Source organism: Sabethes cyaneus, chromosome 2 (genome assembly GCF_943734655.1).
Source record: "Sabethes cyaneus chromosome 2, idSabCyanKW18_F2, whole genome shotgun sequence".
NCBI classification, from domain to species: domain Eukaryota; kingdom Metazoa; phylum Arthropoda; class Insecta; order Diptera; family Culicidae; genus Sabethes; species Sabethes cyaneus.
In genome coordinates, this window is record NC_071354.1 from 202,226,513 (window position 1) to 202,252,225 (window position 25,713).

The following is a 25,713-nucleotide window of genomic DNA, read 5'->3' on the forward strand; positions in this document are numbered from 1 at the left end:
CAAATAGATATATTAAGTTGCAACCAACCAGGTTCCCGAGTGGAATTAGACTAGACGTACCAATCGAGAAATTTGCGATCGCAGCGAAGAAACAGCATCCAGCGCATACTGGACCTTCTTGTTGAGCTCGTGGTTCTCCGATTGTGATCTGCGATCTTCGCTGTAGATAATCTATAAAAAGTATGCATATAGGTGAACCAGCAAAGGAAATGAGAAGCACGTAAGTAAATGGGAAAATAAAATCGTTGTTACTAATTTGCATTATTTTGAATTGCCGATCAATTTTGCCTTCATGCAGTAGAAAAAGGTAGGTCAATTATACCTTCTCCAGCTTGGATAACCGCGTATCCAGGCTGTCGTAATCGACATCGTTTTCCATATCTCTGGCTTCGGTGGCGACGTCGTTCGCCGTTTCTGCGATTATACACAGTAGATAGTTAAATTTTCGACAATTTGCTTCCTTTAATGCATTCTCTTACCGATTCGCTTACAACTCTGGCGATCGGGTTGCAGCATGAACCCATCTCGACACGTGCAGTAGTACGATCCGTCTGTATTGTAGCACGTTTGGTCGCATGGTTTTTCAATCTTACACTCATTGATGTCCTGCTCGCACTGCGCTCCTGTGAATCCAACGGTACACGTACAGGTGTCTGGAGCAGTACAAGTACCTCCGTTGCGGCACTGACTCTTACAAACGGCTGTTAAAGGTAAACCTCATAAATCTGATAGGCACGCTTGGTACTAGATGTTGGATAACTTACGCTTGAAACAACCTTCAGAAATGGTGGTTGCTGTTTCCCATCCCTGACAGCAAACGTAGACCTCCTTCTTAACCGTGTGATACGTTGGCTCATAATTGGCACTGTAAAACATGTTCCACAGTAGTGATTAGTGATTAGTCAAATCGATTAGGATCATGCTGCATTACCGAAAACCGCTGCACAGCGTCTGATCCGGACAAGGTTGAACAAAATGCTTCACGGTCGATTTCTTGTAGACGGGTACATGGACGATCCGCTTTTCGGTGCAGATGTTTTTGCTGAAATTGACAAGCGGGACAGACAAAACCAAATGTCAGTAATAGCGCAAAGAAAAAAAACTTCGGACACGACTGGGGCGCTGCACTTCCTGAAAGCCAAATTAGATAGCAGCGAATGTTGAATGCGCTTCGAATTCTACGGAACAATGCCAGTTTATGACGGATCGTGTATTACCAAATATGGGATGATGGCCGAAAATTATGGTAGGGTTCACGGGTTTGTGTGTCAATTACTTGTTAACTCCAAGTTGGAGACTCAGGCTAATAAACAAACAATCCGAAATGCGAAAACAGAAATTGTGGGTTAAATAAAGAGGCAGCCTAATTACCGAAAAAATTTTTAAAAATAATTAAAACAGTTTTCGATTATACAGTCACCCTACAAACTATAGTTAACGGTCACCATCTCCTGAGAGTATTTTGAACTGTTAGTGGCACCCTATGTTTTGCTGGAACTGTCAAATGCGAGGGAAAATAAAAAAATACAAAAATATCTGTTCAATGCAATTCCAAATTTCACTCCCAATAAATTAGCGTTTTTAACGTGAAAAGTCGAATTTAAATTAGATGCAACATTCCGTACAAAATTTATTAAAGTGGATCTATGGATCTGGTGGAAAGTGTAATTATGTACATCAATTATTCGTTTATAATAAACAATTGGAAATATCCTATCTTTTAGGTGTAAACTCGGTGTAAACCAGGAACAATGAAAATAGAATGAATAGTGTACATAATAACCCTTTGTTTTCTAGATGTTTTGAGAGCCTATATAAATAAAAAAAAAGCCAGAGACAAACGAGCACAGTCGCAACAACAACATTGGTAAAACATTGCTATTGGCTACGAAATGTATGTAAACGTTGCATCTACTAGGTTCCAGATCACAAGAATCACGCCAGCTAGGTGGATAGCCTCATCGTAGAAGAAAAAATCCTGGGATTGAAACAACCTGTGTGTTCTATTCAGAACAAAAAGCAGAACTAGTAAAGCATTTGTTTGATTTAGAGTCGAGATTGTTTGACACTAACATGAAAAGGCACGAAGTTCCACTGTCATCTTTCCGGATACAAGACCCTTGGAATCATTATCGATTGGTTCGACCACTTCCTGAAGAACTTTAATCCTACAAAGGGAAAGCTAGCTCTCTTAATCATTGACGGTTACGGCTCCCATATTTTGGTATTAGCTTAAAATGCTCGTGCTAATTTTATTACTGTACTCGTGCTTCCACATTGTATGCAAACTCTTCTAAGAATTTCATGCGTCACCACTGTGGACGAATTATTGGTCTCTAAGATGTGTCCGAATTTAACAAACGGTTTTCGTAAATGTGGTATTAGGGCATACAACAAAGATGTGCTCAGTGACGTTGAAATTGCTCCATATTCAGTTGCTAGCTAAAACGAATCTGGTAACATATCTGTTTTTAGTCCGATGAAAGTGGATGGAACAATTACACAGTAAGTAAAACTTTTGGTTTCTACTATGCTATGAGGCAAAAATGCTATACAACTAGTCACTATAAGCATGAGTATCAAGCATTGTCAATAAACCATTCACATGTAAGTACGCTTTTGCTTCCCAGGACCGTGACGACAGATTTTATATAAAAAAAAAGTAACAGTCGCCTTGTTTAACACATCCGCGATTATTCGTTTCGATTGCAGATAGACCAAGTTGATGTCCTGAAAGTAAACAATTTGTGTAAAAGTGGAAAATCACCCCTTTTGTTCAATCGATGTTATCGTTTAAACACTGTACCTAGTCTAAATTGATGTCCTGAAAGTGAAATATTTCCGTAACAAAAGAGCAACGTTCCCCTACTTCCAACCGATTATATCGACATGATACAAGCATTCAATCGAAACTGAAGTCTTGTATAAAAAGGTCTGTGCCTGGGAGCACGAACGAGGGGCTCACATAGGACTACGAATGCAGGTTCAATTCGACAAACCTTGACATTTAGCAAATGTTTGTCACGCAAATTTTTAATTTACTATACACACAGGTACTTTTTTACATGCTTTAATTTGTCACGTAGTTTGTAAATGGTCCCTAAGTTGTACCGCTGTTGAGTTATCGAAAAAAAACAAACCGTGTAAAAAAAGACAATGATACTTCTTTTGGTGATTGGCGACGATATCGCATTTTGAAGATTTTTATGTTATTTTATGTTGATTTGTAGCACTAGTCAATTTTAGGTAATTGTCATTTGACACACAACTTATGGTTGAACCACAGACAAACAGACATAACACTCGTGTTCCATTCATCGTACCGATTATACCGTCTTTTTAAATTTGGGCTTAGTTGGGAATGCCTCCATTTTGGTTAAAGTGGCGCTTTTTGACGAAAGAAGGGGAATTCTCATAAAAAATACTTGCTACTTCGAGGGATGCCCATATTGATATTTGATATTTGGGAATGTCGATCATAGATGGTGTTAGTGTTCAGGCTAAATGTGAGGTACGATAATATTTGTTGATTATTCATCCAAGAGCTATGTCTGTTTATCTGTGGTTGAACGGAAAAAATAAATAAATAATCTGGGTTATCATTTACTGGAACTTACTTTACTTACTTTTACTTTACTTTTTCGGCGACAATCCATGTCGAATTCAGGAGCAGGGATGACACATATAATTCTGTGTTTTTTGTTGGAAAAATCTGACAATCTGTACGGCAAGGAAAAATATCTGTGCAAAAATCTGTCCTATGCAAAACAATGAGAGTGAAAGAGATAGAGAGTCATTTTGCTGACTATTTCCGTCTCTTTCACGCTCATGTAAAAGCTCAAAAATCGGTTTAATCCGTGTAATTTGGCGAAAATCTGTATTCTATGCATACAGATTCTGTACAGGCGATTTCTTTCAAATATCTCTTAAACACAGAATAATCTGTGCATGTGGCAACCCTGGTTCTACCATAACTCCGGAACGTGAGGATGGTTCAATGACACATTCCAGCATTAAAAATGTAAAATAATTGTTTAAAGAGTACTTTATCTTCCACTAGAATGCCAGCGATTTGATGAAACAGGAACCGATCTGCATAGTAGGGATAGTGTCCCGTAATGCTGGAATGGGTCCAATCTTCGTTTGTCAAACACATGTTTTTTGACATAAAAGAATCAGCGCAGGGGAGTTGACGAAAGACACGGTCTCTTACAAGGGTTAGGAAGGTTAAAATGGGTTAAGGGGTGCGTTACTCTTGCAATTGGAACGATAGCAGTTATTAAAGTGGCTGGATTCCCGAAAGGGGGAATAGGGTGGTCAATAACCAATAATGACCCGGATATACCTAAATTTGCACCAATTGAAGTGGAACTGTGTAATCCATCATATTATGGCTCGAATGTGTCTGGAAACTCAAAATCGTCATTAGGAATAGCTTCAAGGTTAAAATATCGCAGGTTTTATATCATACGCACAATTTACCATTTACCATTTAAATTACCAAGTTATTTACATATTTTTATCGAATTTTGTGATAGACTTTACATATGTTGTTCTATTTTACACCTCAGGTAATGTTTCAGCACAAAATGCAGACATTTTCATGCATTTTGGAGACAATTTTTCGCCATTTTTTAACTTTTTTTCTTCCATTTATCAAAACTTTGCACAGATGAAATGACAAAAACTGACCGATTATCTCACACACTGGCTGGAAGGTGCTGCTATGGAGTCAGTAGCATCGCTGCACTAGCCACGTTATTGTCCTGTACTATAATAGCTGGCTGCGAAGTCCGTCGATAAAGAAGGGTCAAGTTCTCAACAGGACGTTTATACCCATGGCTTTGCTTTACTTCTCTTTAAGGCAAGCTGGTGTTCTGCGTTGAATAAAATGGATGATGTGAGAGTACGGAATTTGATGACAGGAGTTACCGTAAAGGCCCGTCAATGCGGATTCGGTCTACCCTACCAGGACAATTCAAAATTATCCTGCAAACTTCCAAATATTACCCTGCAGGGCTGCAGGTAAGATTCGCTCTACTCTATGCATCGTATTTATAAACTAAACAATAAACTGTAGTTTTTGGCTCTAGTCTCTAGCAAGATGTAATCAAATGCACATTAATACAATATCGTGTTCTGGCATAAACAACTTGTAAAAGCAGGCGCGTTCCAAAATCTCCCCTCTCTTTATTTTGATTTTGCATATTGACTCTAGATGAGGTGGCAATTCATAAGACCATTACCGCAAATAATCCAACTATCAGACCGCAGGAAACCTGGCGACCAAAATTAAACCGGAACTTTCTTCTGTACCCTAAAACAGGCCCCGCTTGAACAGCTGACAGTGCACCGTCATCGGAGAAGGTCGACCCAACCGACGTCTCGAAGATGCGTTCCGTTTTAATTCGGCGACATTAATCTTAATATCGCATCGAACACGCCACAGGCCGGCCTGTATGGAATTCATGTGGACGCTCGACATGCAGTGTCCGACCGTAGGACAACAGCTGTGCCAAAATCTAAACAACACCAAACGGTCTAATTATAATTTTCCAATATCGGTCCTCTCGTCGCTGATGCAGTGCGATGCGGAATCACTTAGTAAGCGAAAATGCACCAGTGAAATACTTTTGCCCACGCTTGTGTTCGCGTTTATCGGCGACACAATAATCGAAGAGTCATGCAGTTTACTAGAGAGAAGGTAGGTATAGGCATATTCGCGAATTGTTTTTGTTTTGTAAGGACAAAAAACCATCTTATTGAAATTGTGACAAAAACTTAATCTTAGAATTCAGTGAGTGCTATTTGCTGGGTTTTACACATTCAAACTAGTCAAACAATTACGTAGGTATATTTTTCAATAGTTTTGTGATTGACAGATCTCTTTAAATGCAAATAAAATCTTTGATATCCAAACAACAATTCACCGCTCATTGACAAATGTTGTACACATTTGTTTGCATGGGAATAATAAATCGTACCAACTACAACATCTGGATGAAGAAAAGGCGCAACCTCGACTTGCCGCAGTGTGACAGTAACATTAATATTAAGTCTGACAAATGGTACTTTACAACAGACCTTTACAATAGACTGCCAGAGCTGTCAACTATGGCAGGCGCACATATTGGGTTTTATTATAGAAACCGTTCAGCGCCGAAACCCAATCAGTTCCTTGCTTTACGATCACTCGCAATGCAAATCAGTTTTCGTTCGGGATAGCTCTAAGATATTAGCACCAGCAGCAAGCAGTCTAGTAGGTACTACCTCTACTACGTTGAACGTAGTACCTACGTCGGGTCATATGAGCCACTTGAGTTTGAACATTAAACAGCAAGAGCTGTTTTTATTTTATCGAAAAATTATTATCGTATAAGTTTACCAACAATACTCAATCGGATACCTGATTTGAAAGATTAGAAGTCTAATTTTACTATTTGTTTATGGAGCGATAAACATGAAATAAAAAAAAAAACAAATTGATTAGATGAAAATGAAAATTAGAAAATTAATTGCGGAAAATATGTCGAATAAATAGCCTGATGCTTAACCAGGCATGACATCCCAAGAAACAATTCTTGATTTAAGAAATGTCACTAAAAGCAATATAATTAAGCTATATATTGATGAAAAATCGATTTATTAAAAATCAAAACATTTGTTCAAGCCTTGTTCGCTCAAAAGTGGAGAATTTATTCAACATCAGAATGCTGCAGTAGTTACATATAGCTTCAAAAAATAAGCGTCAATAAAATTATTATGCCACAACTGTTCAACTAATCAAAATTAGAACCTTTTTAAGCAGCATTTGCCAATGCATCTGCAACGCTTCTCAAATCTTTGTACCCAGAAGGTGTAATTAAATAATCCAAAAGTACTTGTTAAATGTTTTTAACAATGTTGTATAATATATTGTGGTTTAACCGCTGTACAAAGGTGGAAGATGATATTTTAGCTTATGATTATTAGGATTTGCGACAAGCATTACCTAAGGAACAATTTTTGCTTATTGAACGTATTTCAACATTTAGATAAGCAAAAAGAAAAAATATGTAGAAAGTACTTATTTTATTTTTTAGGTTTCGTTACTTTCATGTCCATTTTTATATTCGTGTTATTATAATTTAATGAGAGACTTAGTAGGAAATCACTGATTGACTCAAAATTCATCAAGGGCGATATTATACTTTTTTCACTCACCCGGATTCGAACTTACATCCTGTCGGTCGGAAGCCGTCGACGAACACATCTCTGACAATCTTACATATGATAGGCGCCGAGTTTTTAGCCTATGTAGATTTTCCAGTTTAAATTTGTCAAGCGTGGAACAAAAACGGGCTAAAATACATTTAAGCGCTGAAGAGCAGTTTCTTAAATCATGTTACACATCTGCTGTACAAGATTACTTGAGAAGCATTTATTCTGCACATGTTAAACATTTAATCAACTATTTGTACTAATGCAATGTATTTCGCTTTGTCACATCTATTCATTTTTGAACAATCGTGCACATAACAAATTTGGCAGCTCAATCTGAGTATGGTTGCTAATTGATTATTTAATGTTGATGTAAGTTCATCGGAATGTCGTCGACATGATGTGAAATAAAATGGTATAATATAAAAATAAAAATTTAAAGTGTAAAATATAAAGTGTAAGGCATAAAGTGTCATTCAAGTTATTGGTGTCAAACCCATCAATCCTCTTTTATTCCACGCCTGTTTTACTGGTGCTACTGATACGTTTATAAGACAATTATTCGACTCCTTTTAGCAATGCTGCTGATTCGTTTGCGCAACTTTTATTCCACTCTCATCCCACACTTGCTCTCAGTAAATATCTGAGTACGGTTGCTTATTGATTGTTTAGTGTTGATGCAAGTTAAAAGTCCTTCGGAATGTCTATGTCATCGGCATAAAGTGAAATAAAATGGGTCTAATTTCATAGTGTTCATAACGTTATTGGTGTTATTAGTTGCCATCAGGCGGTTGTAATTCTAAATCTGCTCTAAGCAATTTTTACACTCTAATTCCACACTTGCTCTCAGCACTGCTGCTAATTCGTTTGCGCAACGTTCATTAAACTCTTTTTTCACACTTGTTCTCGGTAATGCTGCTGATTCGTTTGCACAACGTTCAATCAACTTTTATTCCATACTTGCTCTCTGTAATGGCGCTGATTTGCTTGCGCAACGTTCATTCCAGTTTTATTCTACGCTCATTCTATACTTGCTATCAGTAATGCTGCTGATACGTTTGCGCAAAATTCGTTTAACTCTTATTCTACAACTTTTCCACACTTGCTCTTTGTAAAGCTGGTGACTCGTTTGCACAACGTTCAATCCACTTTTATTCCACACTTGCTCTCTGTAATGGCGCTGATTCGCTTGCGCAACGTGCAGTTCACTTTTATTCCATACTTTCTCTCAATAATACTGCTATGTTTGCGCAACGTTCATTTCACTCTTATTCCAATTGGTTTCCTTGGTTGCCTTTAAGCAACCGGTATTCCACACCTGCACTTAGCGGTGCTGCTGATGCATTTGCACATCATTTGTTTGACTCTTATTCCACACTTCATAGTAGTGCTTCGAATACTCTCTTAAAAGACAGTTACGCAAGTTGATTAGAAGCTAGAAAAATATTGGATACGACTTTTATACAACATGTTCTTCAGCAATTTCGCTTATTCAGCACCGGATGCTACAACACAGCAGTTATTCCACATCTACTCTTTTAAGTGCTACCGGTTTGTCCCTTGGGACGTCATTTGAGCTTGTTATTCAACAATGAATTTGATATTGCAAAACAGCTTCTAATTTAAAAGAGGCGGCTTATCTTCAGCTAACTATTAAGAGACTGTTAACTAATCAAAAGAATTTTGTTAAATTTTTTAATTAAACTTTTATTCGATGATTTATTAAAAAATATACAGACTGTGGAAAAAAGCGCTAGTTTTGATATATGGAACTTTTAACCAGTAAGTTTTTCAACACAAGCGTTGTTCAGCTACCAACGCTTGTGTTAAGCACTTGTTCAATAGGCATGTTTATTTATGACTTCAAATTGTTTCTTGGGATGGTTATTTTCATTCTTTTTTGCTCATTTGATTGCACCGCCTCAGCATTGCCGATTTAAAAAAAAGTAATGGCATACTTGTAGAGTCAGTTATTATCTACAATATTGCTGAATTATATATTGCCAAACATTTATTTTTTCTGCGCTGTTTGGCTGCAAATGCAGTGTTTAGTCAGCCCAACCTAAAACAAAACCGATGCTGACACTGACATTCTATTGAAATTAAAGAATTCTTAACTCCGAATTTAAAAAGATGAAAATACTCGTTGAATACTGAGCACATGAGAAGCACAACGAAGAATTGCATAGAAACCCAGTTTTAGCGAAAAAAGCCATCACGAAATCACTTAATGCCTGGGCCACCAAGCAAATAATTTTAACAGTAAAAACAGCTTTAACCATTTGCTTCCTATTCTCGAGTTAAATAATACCAAGCAACCGACAACGGCAAGTGGTCAGGATTGATCCAGCGTAGGTTTCTTGGGACGTACCACGCGAATTTCCGTTGAATATTTTCGATGCAACGGATCAAATTCAGGTGATACGGGGATCAAATTATAAGGGAAGAACTGACCAGAGGCACAGGAGGTCATAGAGCTCCTGAGCTATCTTGAGTGTAATCCCAAGCTGCCGATTGACTTTGTTGACCTTTAACGCTTGCTGTAATCTGAACGTAATCTTCGAGTCTAAGCACACTCCTAAGTCTTTCACAACTTCACTACAAGATATCCGAATACATAGTTAAAAATGAAGTCTTTCCAGCTGTTTTTATGATGAAAAGATTTAACGACGCACTTCTCTATTCTGTGGATCATCCTGTTGACTTCACACAGACCCAAGGTTGCTGCCTTCCCAAGCAACAATGTAAGTTTTGTTGTACTCTTATGGCGGTTTTTATGACCAATTTTGGTTTTAAATGCCATCATACTTCATAAATTAACCTGGGTTCGTGCTAACTCGAACCCGAAATTTATGAACGAGACGGGCAGTTTGACAGATCGACCCGTAAACCGTAATGCTAGACAGTTTTAACCTGCGCTTCGAACTGAATGCTGTCAGTTTAACCAAAAGGCAATCTCGGTTAATTTATGAACATTGACATTGACAGCACTTCGAGCACAACTGAGTGCTAATCGACCTGAGCCAGGTTAATTTATGAATTCGCTATTACTTACTTAGGTGGCTTGCCGTCCTAAGACAAAGCCTGTTGAACAAAGTTTCTCCATGTAACTCGGTTGAGTACCATCCATCGTAGATTTAATCAGTTTGATGAACTTCCTGGGGAAGCTGATCTCGTCCATGATAAATGCCATCATATAAGTGAAATGAAACCCAAATTGTTAACTTGGCTGTGAATATCCAGAGCAGTTAGAACATTCAAGCATAAAACGCTACAACTCATTTTGCTTAACTGAATCGTATACCGCCTTAAAGTCTATGAATGAATGGCGATTTTGCAAATTGGTTTCTCAAGATTTGTGGAGGATCTGTCACTAGGTAATGGTTTCTTGAAAACTTGTTTCGAGTCGATCAGTTTCTGATGCTTCGGTTAGTCATTTCAAAGCAGCTCCTTGCATCGTATCTGTCAAAGCAATTCTTCGCCTTCGCCAAAACGCGATCCCAGCACTGGTGTTTCCTGCGGCGGTGGAGTCTTTTTTCGGTAGCTCTAACTTTTAGATATCTTTCCCCACTCTGGCATGTTACATTTGTAGCCAACATGCTTACACGTCCATTCGTAGGTGAAGTTTCATCGAAACCATAAATGTTCAAATTTTTCCATTTACCTAGTTCACGCGGAACTGCTCTATGCCAACGACTGCATCAATCTATTTTATCGTGACGCTGCAATTTAATTGCATTGGAATTTGTACATCAATCGATTACGTCCGAAAATGCAGATTTATAACGAGACTAGTTTCCATACTTCCCATCAAACATGGGAATCGGAGCTTTCAAAGGCTACTGCTGAACGATTATTTAAGGGCAATAATCAGCACCAGTGGAAACGATTGGTGCAATAGCAGGTATAACACTATGATACGTCAATAAATATGGTAAATGACTAGATAATGCGGAATATAGACCCCATAGTGGTCGTTAGCCCGACCTCCTCGTGGTACCAGGCGGAATACGAGCAACCTTAGCGGAGATCGGGTAACCAACCCCGGTGGAAACTAAGGTCGTATACTAACCGGGAAGGGGTACAGTGAGTCTCGGCACTATAAGATGGCAGCCCCATCGCGAGACTCGGTAGTGTTGCCCCAGTACAGCTATACACCTAAATTAAATCACACTCACAAAATTCAAGCAAATTCGGAGCGGAATATTCGGCATCGACCTAGGCGACGTAACAAGGACGACGAATGGAGACTCGGTACTTGGAACTGCAGATCGCTAAATTTCGCATTTTGCGAGCGGGTGCTGATTGAACAGCTTGAACCCCGCAAACTCGGCATCGTAGCTTTGCAGAAAATCTGTCGCAAAGGAGAGAAGGTATGGAAGATCCGTGGTAGAAAGGCCCAGTTTTACCAGAACACACAGTGGTCCAAAAGGGCGAAAAGTGGAATTTTTTTCCTAGCGTCTTTTGCTTTCATCTTATCATTTATAGTCTTCAGCACGTTTGTTCGTGTGAATATCCCGCTTAATGTAAAACTGTTAAAAGTTAGTTATTGCTCACTATTATGAAAATAAAAAAAATAACTTTTTTGTGTTACGAAATATAGATATAGCTTCTTCGGCAAAGTTGTAAATAATGTAAAAACAAGCAACTTTGCTAAAGAAATAATATATATATATATATATATATATATATATATATATATATATATATATATATATATATATATATATATATATATATATATATATATATATATATATATATATATATATATATATATATATATATATATTTATCGAGTGCTGAACTATAGGACATATTCTTTGAAATTTCTTTAAAAATTAATTTTCCATTCTTTGAGCTTTGTTAGTTGCATTGTTGATTTCCTAGAACACATTGTTCTAGGAAATTATCAAAGCACTCAAATTACACGTTTTTGCAGAATATATGGTTCTAGGCGATAATTGAATGACTCAAAATACACGTGTTTGCAGAAGATTACAAATCTCTAGGACCTTTCCTTACAAAGTTATCGCTTTTGGCTCGTGACGTTAAGGAAAAACAAAGCTAAAATAAGCGATAACTTTTTAAGGAAAGGTCCTAGAGATTTGGAACCATCTGCAAAAACATGTTTTTTGTCTTTCAATAATCGCCTAGAACCATATATTCTTGTAAAATGCAACCAACATACGCTAAATATGAAAAACTTATTTTTAAAGAGCTTCATGTTCTATAGCTCTGCACTCGATAGAGATAGAAATGCTATTTCTTTAGCAAAGTTGTTTTTCTTTGTATTTTCTACAACTTTGCCGAAGAAACCATGTGTCTATCTACTAACACCAAAAACGGCCGTGTAACGAGCCTTCAGCGAACGCGAAAGACATAAAACGTATGCTTGCCGTACTCTCATTTTGGTGGCTGGAGACAAGCGGAACACATACAAGTTTATAGTACTTGACTTAAGCTTTAAGATGAAGCGCTGATTTGATAAATCCGCTTGTTCCATTTTACCCCATGGGCTCGTTAAGCTATGGTAACTTAGAGCTTGAATATGCGATAACTTAGTAAGCAAAGGTCCAAGAGATTTGCGGTCTTCAGCAAAAGCGTGTATTTTGAGTGCTTCGATAATTTCCTAGAACATTGTTATCTTGTAAAATGCAACTAAGAAAAGCTAAGTATGAACAACCAATTTTTGAAGAAGTTTTGAAGAATATGCCCTATAGTTCAGCACTCAATAAAGATAGCAAAGTTGCTTGTACTTATATTGTTTACAACTTTGCCTTTGTTATTTTTTTTATTTTCATTATAGTAAGCGATGACTAACTTTCGACAGTTTTAGATTAAGGACGAACAAAAGTGTTGAAAATCATATACGATAAAATGGAAACAAAACACTCTAGGAAAAAAGATCCACTTTTCGACCTTTTGGACTACTGTGAAGCGGTGGCACTACCAACGAACTGGGAACGGGCTTTGTAGTGTTGGGCGGAATACAGGATCGCGTGATAGATTGGAAGGCGATCAACGAGAGAATGTGTGTATTGAGGATAAAGGGCCGTTTCTTCAATTATAGCATCATTAACGTGCACTGCCCGCACGAAGGTAGACCCGACGATGAGAAAGAAATGTTCTACACGAGGCTGAAGACAACGTCACGGATCATCAAGATCGTCATCGGGGATATGAACGCACAGGTCGGAAGGGAAGAAATGTATAGACCGGTGGTAGGACCCCATGGCCTGCACACCGACATGAACGATAACGGCCAATGATGCATAAACTTCGCAGCTTCCCGAGACCTGGTATTCCGAAGCCCCTATTTCCCGCGCAAGGATATCCACATAGCCACCTGGAGATCACTTGACCAACGTACAATGAACCAAATTAACCACGTTCTCATAGAGGGCCGGTTTTTCTCTAACATCACGAACGTACGCTCCCGACGGGGTGCGGATATTGATTCTGACCATTACCTAGTAGCAGTACCTGTGCGCTCAAAGCTGTCCACCGTTTACCGGACACGTCAAAGCCGCCCTCCTCGGCTGAACATCAGGCAACTAGATAACCCGCAAGCTGCCGAGAACTACGCGCGAATACTGAATGAGGCACTGCCTTCTTCCTCGAAGACGGTTGGGGCAGAATACGCTGAGCTATCGGAGAGGCACTAGGTATTGAGCCTCAGAGTACACAAAATGATTGGTTTGTTGGGAGATGCCAACAAGCGGTGGAGGGAAAAAAATTGCTTGGAAAAATTATCTAAGTTTTGCCACTAGAGAGAACCTGGCCAAATACCGACGCGCTAGAAACCAGTTGACCACGATCCTGAGAAGGAAAAAGCGTCAAAAGGAGGACAGAGATCGTGAAGAATTGGAGCAACTATTCCGAGCTCATGACACGCGCAAGTTTTATGAGAAGGTGAACCAAACTCGGAAGAGCTATACACCGAAATCTGACATGTGCAGGGACGAGGAAGGGAATCTTGTCACAAACGAGCGCGAGGTGGTCGACAGATGGAAGCAGTTCTTCGATAAACACCTCAATGGCGAAGTCGCAGAAGGAGGCGGTACGGAAATTAACCTAGAAGCGCCCATGGAAGATAGAAATGTCCTAGCACCTGATCTCCAAGAAGTCAAACGAGAAATCGGGCCGCTGGGAAGGACCGCCTACCGGCAGAGCTTTATAAACATTGTGGAGAAATGCTAGCAAAGGCTCTACACTGGGTAATTTCGAGAATTTGGGAGGAGGAAAAGCTACCGGAGGAATGGATGGAAGGAGTGATTTTTCCCATCTACAAAAAGAGTGATGGGCTAGACTGCTGCAACCATCGCGGTATTACGCTGATAAACACTGCCTAGAAGGTACTCTCCCAGATCCTGTTACGCCGGTTGTCACCGATATCACTAGGTTTCGTAGGGAATTATCAGGCGGGTTTCATGAGGGCTCGCGCAACTACGGACCAAATTTTTACTATCCGACAGATCTTGCAGAAATGTCGGGAGTACAACGTGCCCACGCATCACATCTTTATTGATTTCAAAGCAGCATACGATACAGTCGATCGAGACAAGCTATGGCAGATAATGCACGAACACGGTTTTCCGGACAAGCTGACGCGACTGATCAGAGCTACATTGGAGAGAGTGATGTGTTTCGTACGCAACTCTGGGACACTCTCGAGTCCCTTCAAGACGCGGCGAGGGTTGAGACAAGGTGACGGTTTATCCTGCATACTGTTCAACATCGCTCTTGAGGGGGTAATCCGACGAGCGGGCATCGAAACGAGAGGGACGATTTTTACCAAGGGTAACCAAGGGTTCTAGGCTTTGCAGATGACTCCGATATCATAGCCAGGAACTTTGCGACGGCGGAAGCAATCTACGCCAGACTGAAAGCGGAGTCTAGGAGAGTCAGGCTAAAAATAAATGCGTCGAAAACCAAATACATGAAAGGAAGAGGCTCAAAGGAAACAAATGCGCGTCTCCCACGGACGGTAACCGTTGACGGCGACGAACTAGAAGTGGTAGTTCGTGTATTTGGGATCGCTGGTGACTGCGGATAACAACATCGGGCCTACTTTGCCCTTCGTAAAATGCTACGATCAGGAAGCATACGCCGTCGCACGAAGCTAACAATGAACCAAACTCTTATTAGATCGGTAGTTCTTTATGGACTTGAAGCCGTGACGCTCCCCACGGAAGATATACGCTTCCTTGCCGTATTCGAGCGGAAAGTACTGCGGACGATATTTGGCGGAGCACAAACTGAAAGCGGAGAGTGACGGAGGCGTTTGAATCACGAGCTACAGGCACTGCTTGGGGAGACTCCCATCGTACATCTAGCGAAAGTTAGCAGGCTACGGTGGGCCGGACACGTCGTAAGGATGCCGGACGACAGTGCGACGAAAATAGTCCTCTTCAACAAACCCATCGGCACCATGAACAGGGGAGCCCAACGTGCACGATGGCTCGACCAGGTCGAAAGCGATTTGCGACTTCTGAGACGACTAGGAAATTGGCGACGAGTGACCCAAGACCGAGTTGAATGTAGACGAGGGCTTGAAACAGCACGAGCCACCCCGGCTCTATGCTGAAGAAGAAGAAGAAGACGTCAATAAATATTCTCAGCGCTGCTGTTTAATGAGAGAGGTGACACCTGGAGCATAATAAGTCAATGGGATACACAATTGTGCACAGCTCACAGTTAGGAAATCATTTTTGGGGAAAACTTTTTCGATCCTAAATGAGCTTATTTTACTAACACGCCACATTAAACACCCTGAAATTCCATGAATGATGAAAGTTACGGGAAAAATGGACTTCTGTTCAAAATCTTAGTTAAAAATTTAGACTTGCTAAACGTGAATGCGATGCACCGAGGAGGTTCGAGTTTGTCTTTGCAAATAAATTCGCCTGCAGCGTTTAATGAAAGGTATAAATTTACCTAAATGTCTCTGCAGAAGAGAAAATTGCCATTCATTCAATCCGAGGTTTGTCCCGCAGAGCACCTGCGCGGATTAGTCAAATGCCGTAACAGCTGGGATATTGGGATAAAATGGTGTAGGCAAAATAATTTCGATATTTTTGAAAATTTGCAAATTGTCTAGATTCCCAGCAAATTTTGAGCAATTATTAAGCGTGAATTGAAGAAATGTTACAAAACAATCAAAATAGTATCTGATTTAAAGAAGCAACGACAAATGGCAGTTATGGTCGAGATGACAAAAAGTATTCAGCAAAAAGGTGAAAAATATGTACGAAAAGTTGACGAATATTTTTTCGTTTTTCTCTTTTAAAGCTTTATCAAAAACTAACAAAATGATACGCTGTGCTGTACGTTAATTTTTGTGGGAGAAATGACCCATTTTTTACAGTCAAATTCTAGACGGAATGACTTAAGTAACTATTTTAGGGCATTTTGTCTGCAGCGAAGATTATATTTGCTTCGGAAAATAGTTCTCAAATTTCTTGAAAAAGATGTCACTAATTATCTAGGGAAAATAACTTCTTTTAGGTATTCTTTATACCTATTCATTCAATTACATATGTAAAACAACAATATTTTTTCTAAAAACAAAATTCCCATATGATCGTAACCGTGCAGACAGCGTGGATCATCGAAAGTATCGCGTCGCGTCGGCTTGGCATCCTACCCAATTAATCCTTTCGTCAGTCTCAATAAAGTGTGATCATAAAATTTTAGAGAGGACAGTCATGTGCTCGCTCGGGTAGCACATTCTCTTGTTTGTCACAGATTTGTTCAATTTCGTCGAGTTTTGGCTGTCATCTCCCGTGCGGTTTCCGTTTTTTTTCTCCTTTTCTTCATGTAACCAAGACTGCAGCTTCCCTGTCGATGCGATGTGTCCAAATCGACAGTATACCCGAGGCAGCTCGTTGACGTTCGCCGTCCGGATCAGCAGTATGTCGCGACACGCCGCGATTTGTTGTTACGGTTGCAATCGTAAACTTTATTCGCAAATCGAAAGAATCTGTTAGGTACCTAAGGTAGCTTCCGTCTGGTTGAATGCGATGGACACGGGCGCGATAGCCGACGTCTATGTTCGGTGGGTGTGCATTGCAGCATGCAATGCTTGAAAGGGCATTTGTTTTTGGTGGCGCGTGTGATCAGAGAAAAAAAATCATGATTAAATCGTGTTCAGCCGATTGCATCAGGATGATGCCCCATGAAAACTGACAACCCATTAAAACAGTTACGGCCCGTGATTAATCCGCCGGAGGTCTTGTTCTAACCCAACTGGAAGACGATGGGTGCCATTTTTTGCTGAAGGGCTATAAATTTAATGTGCAAACAAGATCTTGTCGATTTGCTGTGTTCGATGCAGAACGACATGGGAATCGTTCTGATGCAGCGTTGCGTTTGCGTGATGGAAATTTATTGATATCGTTGAAATGAAGTGTTGCAGTGAACGATGGTCGTTATAGAAAAAAATCCCGGAGAAATGCGATCAGTTCTGAGTCACTCTTAAGTATAAATACCGTATTATACAACTGAAAGTAAGAAATCATCTTATCGTTGGAACTTACAGAATGCTTACAGCATCATTCCAACAGACGATGCTTGTTTCGGTAACAAACAAAAAATTTGGAATGTCGCTACTAGTGTGTACAGCTCGTGCCGCTAGATGATGTTTTCTTTCGAACGCCAGTACCGTGAAATAGACTCATTGCCAATAATAGCACTAGACATTAGAGTTTCGTAACGGGCAAAGTGAGCAATGCATGCATATGAAGTGTTGGAAATTATTTATAGTTAATCGGTCGTAGATGCACTATTCATACAGCAAACGCGGGTTCGCCTGTGTGTTGTTAACAGATTGGATCAGAGACCGAGATCGTGACGAACTGGAAACTGATTTGCATCCGCATGTTTACAAACCGTAGAACAGGCAACAACAAGTAAGTTGCTTTCATCGATTAATTGTGTATTCTATCATGCTTTTCCAACTTACTCCGATTCCACCCCTCATTCTGCTAGCTTTAAAAATGACTCCAAGAAAAAATGTGCAGCTTCCGGAAAGGCAGGTGGACCATCTTACACCATCACCACCTGACCACGGCGTTTAACCATTACTAGCCAGCTTGTCGGTCCTGGCTGGCGCGAAATGTTAAAACAACCGTGTAAATCATGTAGGGTAGGTACCGCACATGTCCGGCACGTTTCGTTTTTCCAACCCGACACACGCGTGGCTGCGGTTGCTTTCCCGACAGCGAAATTAGGATGTAATAATATAATGAGGAGAATTTCGTTCAACACTCTACCCAGCGTGTGAGCGAGCATGTCTAGCGGGGTCATATGTGTCTGCTCGGTTTTATTACTACTTTTTATTTTTCGCACATCAGCCTCAGGAAGGGTTATTTATGACTCGAGTGCACAGCAGCTCCGTACGGAGCAAAAGCAATACAAACGATTCATCCGTTATTGGCAATTTATCACATCATAATTCCACGACTGCAGGCGGTGGAAATTTAATCCTTGTCCAAGTTGGCAAGCAATGCTTTCTTGGCTTGCAAAAGGTAACGATCGTGATGGTTTATAGTTGTAAAATAACTCTATGAGTGAGAGTAGAGTAATCGCTACTCTAGACGTAACACTTCAATCTCACATGTTGTGCTGTCTATTTCCACCGACTGCAGTGCAGTGTAAGGGATATGTCAAGAACTTGATCTTGAGAAAAAATAAGTAAGTACTTGAAGAGTCGGTAGAAGTGCCATTCAACTTCGGTGAGTGATTGTAATGATCGACAGAAGCATTTAAGAGTGTCATAGGGTCGTGTTGCGCGAGTATTAGAACGTTCAACATTCATGATTCGAAGATTCGTATTCAGTTGTAGATATTGGCGTGTCCAGGCTAGGGCATACTGGGACACATGTCCCACCTTCTATAACAAATTTAACGTACAACAAAATGATTTCTCAATGTGCAACCGAACATGTCGGAGTTGTCAATTTAATAGCCCGGCATTGAATAATATGCGATAAGAAAATTAATAGGACACCACACAAACCGTTGCTTTTCAAGAGATGGCGCTTTTCTAGTGGTAGTAAAATCGTAATTTCTCACTTATCTATGTTTACCTACCTGAAAAACAATCACTAATCACATTTTATTGGTGGCACAGTTACTCTGTTATGCTTAATTTTCATAACTTCTGCCTAACTTTGATAAAAAACTACAAGGTATACAACCCTAAGGGTTGTACAAAAGGGTGACGTAGGACTATATTGCCGTGAATCGCATATCAGTCCCATTTTCCCATTTTCCCATTTTCTATGCAGCTTCCTATATAAATGGGACAGTTATGCGATTCACGGCAGTATATTAGATCATTAGATCAACTAAGTACAACACCTGCAACCATTGAGACATAGAGATTTCTTTTAAAAATCACTTGTGTGCATCATAAAGGTCGAAATACTAATGAATGAACAGCCCACAGATTATTGTATTAAAAATGATTAGGCGTAGCTTGACATGTTTCAATAATCTTGCATGTTCATTGCAAATATGACGTGCCATTCGAATGTCATTCTCTTTTGACATGAATGGCAACAGTCACGTAAGTTAGCGTCATCGATTCACTGTCTCTTGCTCTGAGAAGGTTTTACTAGTTTTATTTGTATGAGAGTCCTTATCCTCCTACCACAGGGGTGAGGGTTCTCAAACCAACATAAAATAAATCCATGCCTCCAAAAATCCCCACCTGCCAAATTTGGTTCCTTTTGCTTGATTAGTTCTTGAGTAATGAGGAAATTTGTATTTCATTTGTATGGGAACCCCCCTCTCCTAGCGAGGAAAGGGGTCTCAATTCACCATAAAAAAATTCTTGCCTTCTGAAATCCCCATATGCCAAATTTAATTCCATTTGCTTAAATAGTTGTAGAGTTATGAGGAAATTTGTATTTCAATTGTATGGGAGCCCCCCATCTTAGAAAAGGAAGGGATCCCAGTACAGCATAGAAAAAAATCCTGCCTTCTAGAACCCCCAAATGCCAAATTTGGTTCCATTTACTTGATTAGTTTTCGAGTTTGGAGGAAATTTGAGTTTCATTTGTATGGGAGCCCCCTTCTTAGAAAAGGAAGGGGTCTCAGTACAACATAGAAAAAATTGCTGCTTTCCAGAACCCCCAAACGCCAAATTTGGTTCCATTTTCTTGATTAGTTTTTGAGTTTTGAGGAATTTTGTGTTTCATTTGTATAGGAGCCCACCCTCTTACACCCCCCTTAAAAATTGCTGGTCATTTTATCTATCCAACGACATATAAATTGTTCAGTTTCGTTCAGTAGTTTAGTAGTTATAACCATTTGAAATCTTTCATTCAAACGTTACACTTCTATTTTCGTTTTCACAAAGTGCTACCCAGTCCCAGTATAGTAAACAAAGACATAGTCCTACGTCAAAACAATCTTTTCCTCTACCTCTCCATAGCACACGGTATGTCCGAAGGTACTTATTAGTTAACTCACATGCACCTCAGATTTTTCTTCACAGGATGTTAGTATTAATCAAAACAATTAATTTAACGAAGGTCTTAAAATATCCTATCTTGGGTTTTTTGAAAAATTCAATTTTCAAGGTTATTTAGGGGTCATCCCCTCTCAAGAGATCATATTCGTTGTAATCGACCACCTCCGATTTCAACCAAATTCGGTATAATTGCCTATTCCGACCCCACATTTAATTTCTCTAAGTTTTGTATGGGTTGAACAATCCTCCTTGCAGTGACATGCAGTGAAAAATGAGTATTTTCGAAAATCTGGGAAAAATGGAGAAGCGTCACTGTAAAGGGGATTGATCAACCCGTACAAAACTTTGGGAAAATGAAGGTGAGGTCGGAATGAGCAATTATACCAAATTTGGTTGAAATCGGATGTGGTCAACTACAACGGATATGATCACTTGAGAGGAAATGACCCCTAAATAACCTTGAAAATTGAATTTTTCAAAAAACCCACGATAGAATATTTTAAGACCTGCTCTAAATTAATAGTTTTGATTAATACTAACATCCTGTGAAGAGAAATCTGAGGTGCATGTAAGTTAAATAATAAGTGCCTTCAGATATAGCGTGAAGCATCTTACTACCATTCATCCGAGAGACCCGGAAAAGTGATTTGATACGGTACGAGAGCCAAGAGCTGAATAAGTTTGCGACATTTCAATTCGAAAAAATTAAATTTCGCAACATGAACGCGATAAATAAAAACAATGTTTACCAACTATTTATTGGTTCAGGTGTCAAACGTTATATTGCAATTAACGATAAACACAAAAGAAACTGAGATGCATGAGAGAGTACTGTTGCTGGCTAAGTAAATCTATTGTCGCGCAAAACTGAGCTGTTTCCGAAATGTACAATATGCGTTACAAAGTAACGACATCTGTTGTGTTCAACAGGCAAACATTGATAGTTTCGAGCATACTCTAACGCACGGCGCATGATGAAACACTAGCGCCAACTTCTGTTCTTTATTACCAGAAACTAGAAGCGGTATCCTATTACCGTAAAACGGGGTAACATTGATCATTGGGGGTAACATTGATCAGTTCAGGAAAGTTGGCAGAAGTTGTTTATTTCACTTATTTATATGATGATTTTCATCAAATCATCGCATAAAAATAGAAAAAAATTGATGAAAAATAGTTTAATTTAATTGCTCTAATTACACAGTTTACCCGCTTAATAATCCGTTTAATAATTAATTACACAATTCATCTGCTCCCATCTTTTTTATTTGGCAGCAGTCACTCCCGTAACAGTTGTTTATTCGGCCAAAAGAAGAATCTGGCTCTATTGCTTTCCCATTTTGCTGAGGTTACATAGACATCTCTTCCTCTAATCGAATCTAATGTGGCATCAAAAGAAAATCTACCTGTAACAGGCTCGCTAGTATTTTGAATGGCATGACAAAAACAATAAAAACAACATCGACGAATTCACAGCGATGAAAGCTGTAAAGGAATGAACACACAAAACAGTGCTACCAAAGGAGTCTTTCTGTCTAGTTTTTATAACTGAACAGACTACAGGAAGAGCTGATACTTTTGCAGTTATTAAATTTGCGATAGGCAAAATACATATATGAACGTATTAAGGTCAAATTAACGCTGTTCGAATAAAACAATATAATTACCCGGAAGTTTCATTGCGACTTCGCTATTAAATTATTTTTTTTTTATTTTATTGCATGAAACTGAAAGATTATGCTCTTTCAATCAAATCCAGCTGCTTTTATATAGATTATAGATATGCAGAAAATAATCGATTTCGTTTTATGTGCGCTTCCGATATGCTATTAACATGAACGTTATCGAAACTGATGTTATTATGATTTATGTTAATGGAACCGATACTCATACCGGATTATTTACGAGGTGCATTACTTTTTTGTAGGCTGTTTATCATGGTACTTACGAAACGACTAGAATGTGTTGCTAATTTTGGCTTCATATCTCAGCTTTTCAATTGAATAATATTTAGTTATAAAATCATATTTAGTATCTTTTTCTGTTTTACATGTCTCTGACGTACATTTTTTTTAGTGAAGTGAAAGAGCGTTTGGTGAGAAGCTAGGGGTTTCCAGTAAGGCGTATAAGTGCGTAGTAATCAGAGATTACTTTTGTAATCATTTACGAATTAGTTAGGTAATCAATGGTAATCAGTAGAGTAATCAATGATAATCTTAAGTAATCATTGGTAATCATGATTAATTTATAGTAATCACGCGAGATTGATTACTGGTAATCAGAGGTAATCAGTAAAGTAATCAAAAGTAACTTTTTTCGAAGGTGCGTAGTAATCATTGCTGTTGGAAACCCCTTGGTGAGAAGAATGGTCGACTGGATGAAACTACACTCTTTAATGATTCTACCTGTAAATTGGTCGGATTTAGTTAAAGTTAGGTTGAAACTACTCAAAATGCCCTTAAAGTGTACAAACTCAGATTTTGAGTAGTTTTTCAACCAAAAAATTGGTAGCAGGAACTTAAAATTGCGTTATTTGTCATAGAGAATAATTCAATTATCGGTAGCAAGTAGCCAAAATTGGTTGAAATTTTTACCCAAAGTTTGAGTTTGTACACTTTAGGGGCATTTTGAGTAGTTTCAACCTAGCTTTAACTAAATCCGACCAATTTACAGGTAGAATCATTTAAGAGTGTAGGAAATTTCGATATGAGGTCAAAAATATACTGGGCAATTTCAATGGTAACGGGCGGCAACTAAAATTTTGAAATTTATTTCTAAAGCTGTCAAAAAAAGACAAACATGCTTGAAGAAGATCTAATTTGTTGCAATTAAAGATATATTGTCCATCATTGAAAAAACTAATGAACTTTCGAAAACGGTCCGTAAACGGCTGTTCAGCGAAGTTTCCGTTTGATGTTGGAACAAGAGAGTTGTACGGTCGTCATGTCAACTTTGCGAATGCATCGCTTGATTCTATCAATCAACTGTCTGCGATTCGTAGCTCTTCTGGAATGATTGTGTGTTTTGGCGTATTGTCCATCTGTATGATGTTTTTGTAGAAACGGGATCAAAATTTTCTTCAAACGTTCGTTCTGGTACACATCTTGATTGTTAGCCCAACCAGAGAGTTTGAACCATGGCTTAGAAATACCTCTCTCGGAAATGACAATGTACAACATCACTTTGTTGAACACTTGTTTGAACAACTAATGTTTACACTTGTATTTCTTGTTCGAAGATGCAGTAGAACATGGAATAGTATCGAACATTTTCGGGAATGTGTGTCTTCGAAAGAGGGAAGTGACGTTCATCACCCAAAACAAAGTCTTTTCCGGAATAATTTTTAATAAACCAGAGGCATTGGGATTCTCGAGTCAAAAATTGTTCCTCAGTGTATTCCGGGGCTATTGGCTTCTTTCGGCACTTTATTTCGACTCTTTTCAATGTTTTGCAGATGTACTGGTGAGAACAGTTGAACTTTTTTTGCTGCATTTCGTTGGCTCATGGAATCCTTATGTTGTTGCCAGCATTTCATTTAGACCAATATCAATATCAATTGTTGAAGGCACGAGAGAGATAACGAAGTCCACAAAAACTAAACAAAAAATACTGGTAGAAAGGGGAGAGAGAGAGCTCACACATACACACCCTCATGTCTCTCTGAGCTCATTTGTTGTTCCAAAATTTTAGTTGCCACACGTTAAGTGGAACTCTTATCCGCACTTTCTCGGCTGGTACCCGAGTGTTTTAGGCAATTAAACTAATACCACACTCATATACTACATAGTCTCATATCTAATTTTGTCCCTCCAGTCTAACCATTCCACATACGAACACAGCGTGATGCTCGTCTTTTTGGATTTTTTGGAATGACACCCCGTAGACATAGACTTAGGTTAAAAAAATGTTAACCTGAGCCTAACGCCTGACTTTAGTAAGAATGTGACAAATGATATTTAAACGTGTTAATCTTTTCAATCAACGGATTTATATTGAATAATAATGAATATATCAATCGTCGCCCGTTAGATACTATTCAAAATCTTATGCACACAATTTCATCGACTTCAAAGCAGCGTACTATACAGTCAATTGACAAATGCTGTAACAGTTCATGCATAACAATGAGAATATCTTTCCAGATGAACATCCGCGATTGAGTCATGTAATGTGTTACGTGCATGTTTCTCACAAGAAATTTTGGAGGATATGCGCCAGGAGCCCCTTTTGACGCAGGACTGCGTCTCTCAGGAAGATACAGGGAGTAATTCCAAAAAAACCAAAAAAGGCGAGGGTCACGAAAAAATGAAAGATTTTGAACGTTAATAGCTCTGCCAATTATGAATGAATTTGGTGGTGTGAATACCAATCGATTCATAATAGATGTAGCAATTATGTGGTTTGTATTATAATTTTCATTTTCAATCCCTAAATTAACAATAAGTTTCAAGATTAAATTTCTCCATGCATTTTCTTCGTGATTACCTTGCTTCACAGGCAGGGATGACAGTTAACACACCAACTGTTTGGTGTGGTTTCCTTTTACAAAAAAAGTAATTAAACCCGCCGTCCCAAAACGTCGAAGATTTTTTACGATATTTAAACCTATACCAATTTGATATCTGTGCTTGGTAAGTACAGCAGAGTACAAAACCACTCCTCTTCTTGAACCGATTTTATCGTTTGAATATTTAACCTAGTCTAATTTGATGTCCTGAAAGTGAAACATCATAGAAAAGTGAGTGGTCATCGTTTCTTTTTGCCAGGTTACATCCATATACTGCAGGAATTTGTTATCTTGCACGGAAACAGGGCAGAAGGGATATTTGTACATGTGACGGGACGCAGCAATTCTCATAGCGAGGACAATCAGCGGCATCCGAGAATAGTGTTTGAGCGTTTCATATGCTGCTGTGCGTCAGTTAGTTGCTTGCAAATCTTTACGTAGTTTCAATTGTATTTCTGTCAAGTATGCAAATAGCTGTAAAGTAGAATGTTGAAAAGAAGTAGTGAGGAGAACGTTAGTGCAG

The 25,713-nt window shown here is 38.9% G+C and overlaps 1 protein-coding gene across 1 annotated transcript in view; it reads right to left on the reverse strand.

The window, feature by feature from the left end:
- The window catches only part of LOC128734095 (uncharacterized), a 58,943-nt gene that overhangs the window by 10,694 nt on the left and 22,536 nt on the right, over positions 1-25,713 (reverse strand). The window contains exons 2-6 of the mRNA XM_053828109.1: positions 932-1,042; positions 765-865; positions 480-701; positions 323-414; positions 61-171 (exon numbers count right to left, since the gene is read on the reverse strand). Of these exons, the coding sequence (XP_053684084.1) occupies positions 61-171; positions 323-414; positions 480-701; positions 765-865; positions 932-1,042 (637 nt within the window). The remainder of the gene's footprint in view (positions 1-60; positions 172-322; positions 415-479; positions 702-764; positions 866-931; positions 1,043-25,713) is intronic.